General features: G+C 38.2%; 1 protein-coding gene across 5 annotated transcripts in view; it reads left to right on the forward strand.

The window, feature by feature from the left end:
* The window catches only part of TMEM100 (transmembrane protein 100), a 28,051-nt gene extending 24,890 nt beyond the window's left edge, over positions 1-3,161 (forward strand). For all 5 annotated transcript variants that reach the window (XM_070740477.1, XM_070740476.1, XM_070740473.1 and 2 more), the window contains one exon: positions 426-3,161. In XM_070740477.1, coding sequence (XP_070596578.1) covers positions 463-897 — 435 coding nt within the window. In that variant the 5' untranslated portion in view covers positions 426-462 and the 3' untranslated portion in view covers positions 898-3,161. The remainder of the gene's footprint in view (positions 1-425) is intronic.
* Positions 3,162-6,000: the final 2,839 nt, after the last annotated feature.

The raw sequence follows: 6,000 nt of genomic DNA on the forward strand, positions 1-6,000 counted from the left end.
ACCACAACTGGTAGTACTTATGTTGAACAATTCCAATGACTGTCCCATTAACCCTTCAAAAAAATTTCCTTAGGTGGTTTTTGTTACAAGATCTAAACTGTAACTCACAATTATTGAATTACAACAAATGAATCGCTACAAAATTGCAGTAGAGAAATGTCAAAGTTTTAAGTTAAAATATAATTTTAAACTTAAAATATAATATTAATTCTTGGATTTGTTAAGATGCTGCATGGAACAAAATTTCATGTTATTTTATGACCTTTATGGCTTACAATGCAGTTTGCTTTCTCATTTCAAAATGCCATCGACTCTGGGTTAAAAAAGACTGGGAGTTAAAAAGATGTGGGGCTGAAGATTGCCCACCCTGTTTCTAGAGGTAGTCCAGAAATATTCATGCATTTAAATCCATTTCCTTTTCACAGCTGAAACCTTTCAAACAATACCAAAGCCTCAGCATTGATGGAAGAGAAGATAGTCAAACATTGCAAGATGACAGATGAACCTATTAAAGAGATCTTGGGAGGTTCCAAGTGTCCTCAGTGTGCAACACAGGAGAAAAGCAACAACAATGACTGCAGGGTAATAGCTGTCCCTTTGGTGAGTGAATGCCAACTGACGGCTGCTACAGGGGGAGCTGAACTCTCCTGCTACCGCTGTACAATCCCATTTGGAGTGGTGATCCTCATTGCTGGGGTGGTGGTCACCGCTGTGGCGTATAGCTTCAACTCCCATGGATCCATCATCTCCGTGTTTGGTTTGATTCTCTTGTCATCTGGATTCTTTTTGCTGGTGTCAAGTGCATTATGCTGGAAAATCCGCCAGCACCACAAGAAGACCAAGAGGCGTGAAAGCCAGACAGTTCTAGTGGCTAACCAGAGGAACCTATTTGCTTAAGAACTACATAAAAATAAAATTTAAAAAAAAAACTCTAAAAGAAGACAGAGAGAATGCAGTGGGTCACAGAATGCACAAATCTATTTATTTTCATTTGGACTACAGGATGTCTTTTATTAATGACTGTTTGGATTTATCAATGTTAAGTAAACAGTTCTTGCAAAATCAGGAATAATTGGTATCTGTTTTATCATAAACATATTTCAAGGTGAATTAGGTTTGGTAGTTCCTTCCCTATAATGTCCTATCAGCATTTACCCCTCTCTCCATTTATGTTATAAACTTAAAAGCAAGAAAAGCTAAGGTGAGAAAACCTGTTATAGTCAAAGATAGCAGTAAGCGATTGATAATGTATATATGCCCATAAGAACAAGGTAATTCTTTGTTAACAGTATCTCTTTTCATAGAATTATTTGTTTCAAGTATATATGTGTGTAACAAGAGCTTACCTTGAATTACTTTCTGAGAAGCAACTTTTGAAAACGATTGGGAAGAGGAGCCTGTGAACAATTATATCATGGCTAATAGTTGCAAATAAATCTGTGTCATAGTAGTAGTAAATAATTCTATTTCTGTCCTACAAAAGGCAGGGAGGCACCTAAAATTTAGCCGTTTTTCTACTCCAGATTTCCCTTGAAAAAATCAGTTTCTACCTGTTGCTTACCTTTGTGTGGAACAAGGAGGTCCTGCCTCAGTACCATCTCCCAAACTGAAAAAAAGCAATTTCATTGCATGCTTCATTAATTGGCATGTTTGCTTGATTTACAAAGGGCTGCAAATAAAGCAATTCTCCTTTTCCTTCTACATCCATTTGGCAAACTCATCTTGTAATGTTATTTGCCTCCCCATCCTTATGCATTGCCTGTGCTTACTGCCCTCCTCCTCAGCTCCATCTTCTGCACTAAAGATTGTTGTTGTTGTACTCCAAGCTATTCTGAATGCTTGGATAATTTTGGAAACAGGAAATGTCAAGAAAATTGAGATGGTGATTAGAAAATACCTAAAAGTGTCAAAAGCCTGCTCATGGCTTTCTCCTCCAATTTTGTGCCATTACATTTTCAATAAATGAAAGTCCATATACATATTTCATCAATTTATTTTTTAATACCTGCAGTAGCTACATTAGTGAATTCTCATATCACTTCTCTACCCTTTTTTGTTCCTAAGAAATTTATGGTACTTTTTCAAGAGGAATACTGAACTTTTTAAAATTTTGGGTGCTCAGGGGAGGGGGATTAATCTCTATGCTTATTATCCCAAAATAAACAAAATATCTGTATAGCTTAAAGTGACTTTTTTCTATAAATTTCATTATAAATGCTCTCATACTTAGCACTTTGGGGTGGTTTTGATATTTTTATAATGAACCCTTCATTTTAAAAATAATAAACAATTTCTGCTGCTAGAGCTTCACAAGGTTTGGTTATTTGCATTCTGATCTGGTGCAGGTAATCCTCTAGTTATGACCACAAAAGCATTTTGAGCACAAAATTTATATTGCTAAGTGAGAAATTTGGTAAGGGAGTTTTGCCCCATTTTATGACTTTTCTTGCCGCATTTGTTAACCGAATCATTGCAGCTGTTAAATTAGTAACACAATTGTTGAGTGAATATGGTTTTTCCATTGAATTTGCTTGTCAGAAGGTCGCAAAAGACGGTCACATGACCTGGGATACTGCAATCATCCTAAATGTGAGAGAGATGTCAAATATCCAAATATCAATCACATGACCATGGGGTTGCTGCAGTGATCATAAGTGAAAAAATGATATAAATCACTTTTTTCAGTGTTGTTGTTTACTTCAGGTGGTCCCTAAATAAACTGTTGTAAGTTGAGGACTACTTGTAATGATCCATCCCAGGAGACCAGTATAGATATGAGTAATAAAAATGCATAGCCAGAGACAGCTTCTGCCCCACTGAAATTCTGAGGAACACATCAAATTAGAGAGGAAGACCATTAAACTGTGGAGATGGGACTTTTATCCAGTCCCTGAAAGCTTGTACAATTATTGATTAAGTGTGGTTCAACCTCTAAAAATCTGCTAATGTAGAACTTTCTCTTCTCCATTTTTATTTAAGAAATGTATGGGGCAGTGTACGCAAAATTAATGTTAAAAATGTAAGATACAATAAAAGATCCTATGAATCAAGCCTAAAGCAGTAAAATTTCAAAAAGCTGAAATCAAGCGCAAATAAAAATGGTAATGTATATATGCAAATTAAATGCATTAAATGCAAATAAAATGGTTCTTATCAGTAAAGACTTAATGAATTCAAACTGTATAGTCTGGATTCTGGAGGACAGAGGGGAAAGTGGGGACATGATCAAAACATTTAGATATGTTAAAGGGTTAAATAAGGTTCAGGAGGGAAGTGTTTTTAATAGGAAAGTGAACACAAGAACAAGGTGACACAATCTGAGGTCAGTTGGGAGAAAGATCAGAAGCAACATGAGAAAATGATTTTACTGAAAAAGTAGTACATGCTTGGAACAAACTTCTAGCAGACATGGTGAATCCATAGTAACTGAATTTAAACATGCCTGGGATAAACATCCATCCTAAGATAAAATACATGAAAGTAGTATAGGGGCAGACTAGATGGACCATGAGGTCTTTTTCTGCCGTCAATCTTCTATGTTTCTATGTTTCTATCATTGAATTTAATTCAGAGTGGATGCCAGCCATGTTTACTTTTAAGCCAAGTGATGCTGTGGCTGTACTTTCACAGCACCTAGAGGCTGTAGGGGTCTGAATGACAATAGGCTGCTACTAAAGATGAAGTAAGATGAAGTACTTGTGGAGAGTTTCAATCCAGAGGTTTATCATTATTAGTTCTGGATGGAGTGTTTCTACTCCAGACAGCTCTGATGTGCAACTTAGAGATTTTCCTAGACTCGTGACTCCTGTGCTCAAAGAGCAGGTGGCAGTCAGAGTTCAAAGAACCTTTGCACAATTTTGGATTGTGTGCCAACTGTACCCTTGTCTGGATTGTGAGGCCCTGTTCTCAGTGACTCATGTTCTAATCATCTGCCATTTGGATCATGCACTCTACATGGAGCTACCCATGAAGAGTATTTGGAAGCTACAATTGTTCCAGAAATCAACAGTACGGATAGTTTTGAGGCTCCTATGGTAGCACATGTGACATCACATTGCACTGGCAGCTGATCTGCTTTCAGCTAATTCAATACCAAACCGTTTATGGCATAGGTCCGTGTTATCTGAGGAGCCATCTTTCCTCTATGGGATTGGCTCATTCTGCACACACTAGTAAAAGTATCCTATTGTGGACCCCATCAGGTGAGTAATTGAAGCTGGGGGGTCCAGAAGAGAAGTCTTTTCTGTCCCTGCCTTTTGGAACATCTTGCCACTGGAGGTGAGATCTATCCCACCTCTTCTGGCCTTCAGGAAATGCCTTAAAATTGGTCTAAATTTGGTTGGCATAGGAGAAGCTGTTGGCTGAATGTGACTACTGTAGTAACAGAGAAGCTCATTACCTAATTTCGTATACCTTCAACCTATTTTTCAACAGCCCCTTGCAGGAACAAAATTCAGACTTTGGGTAAGTGATTTCAACTTTCCCTGGCATCCTCCTCTCTAGAAGTAAAAGAGCAAAAAGGCAACAGAGAGACTGAAAAAGGATGGAAGAAACATTATGTCTCTTCTTTACTTACTGTTTGCTTTGCCATTGAACGTCACTGATGCAATCTGACTCCCAATCAGACCCTGCTTGCAGAGATGGTCAAAAAAAAAAGTCCCTCCCCCCCAAATACAAAGCATGAACTTTAGATACATATAAGTTCTTGTACCCCTAAACAACACTTAAGGCGAGAGACAATGTTGGTCTCGTAATTCCGTTTCTTCTATCTCTACAGGCCAAAGAAACTAATTTGGGGTGTATCCAGGACTTGAGCAAAAGCATCTCAGCCTATTTCCAGTGTTAAGACTCAGTTCTGTGGCATGTTAGCATGTTAAGTACTAACAACAGAGTCTATCCGATCATGTTCAAAGTATCATTCCTTCCTCAGTGTGTAAGATTCATCTGGGAATAGACTGAAAGTTTCCAAACTAAAGGATGTGACTTGGGCCATGACACCCTACACTGAAAGAATGTAATAGAAAAAAGACCCAAGGTGTTTGTGAAATAGGCCATTGTAGTCCTACATTTTAAAGATAGAGCCACATGCCTGATTTAAGAACCCGTGGCTGTAAACCTGTGGTTCAGTTCTGTATACAATTGAAATGTCCCATTTTTTTGTCCAATAGAATTTGCTTGTAAGTAAATGTGAATAGAATTGCGACTTTTAAATTAACGAGTGCCATAATGGTCTGTGTCTAGAGAGATGTATAATCAAGCCCCAGAAATTTCCTCTCGGAATATTACTGGCTTTCTCCAAATGAACGAACGGTGGAGATACACCATTGCATGAATAACCCCAACCCTTTTGTTAAAAAACTGTGCACATGGAAACAGTGCTCACTACTGAAGACCCTTGCCTTCTAAAGTGCAAGCTGTGATTTAAATAGAGCAGCAGCTATACATATGGGAGGGGATGTTTAGACTCAGTATTTGTGTTGCTACACTCCACAGTTACCAGACACTATAATAAAATCACTTGCATCAGAGGAAAGCTGACCACACATTTTAGCACTTTTCATAGCTCGAACTTAATCACGGCAGGAAGCTTTCCTGCTACTGGGGGAACATATTGCGTCACTAGAACATCTGACACGGGTATCTTATGTCAATCACTTTGCTTAAGGTCATTAAAAATATTAGGGGGTGTTCTCTTACAATATAAAGCTGTGGCATGGAGTGACAATTAGCCGGACATACAGCATTGCTAAATCAGTGGAGAGAGGATTTTAAAACCCACTCTTACTCCAGAATGAGGGCAGTGGTTATCATCTGCAAAGCAAAGGGGGTCACTCCCATACTAAAGCAATAATTTTGATCAAGCTTCAACCAGGGAAAACAAAGACAGCATGTTCTGGCTGTAATATGCTTTTTTCCTCCCCTGCTGGAATTTTGTTTACCCCAGCAATTTGGTTGTGTGTATTGTAAAATTCAGGTGCACTGAAACCATCAGCCAAACCA

Source organism: Erythrolamprus reginae, chromosome 2 (genome assembly GCF_031021105.1).
Source record: "Erythrolamprus reginae isolate rEryReg1 chromosome 2, rEryReg1.hap1, whole genome shotgun sequence".
Taxonomy (NCBI): Eukaryota; Metazoa; Chordata; class Lepidosauria; order Squamata; family Dipsadidae; genus Erythrolamprus; species Erythrolamprus reginae.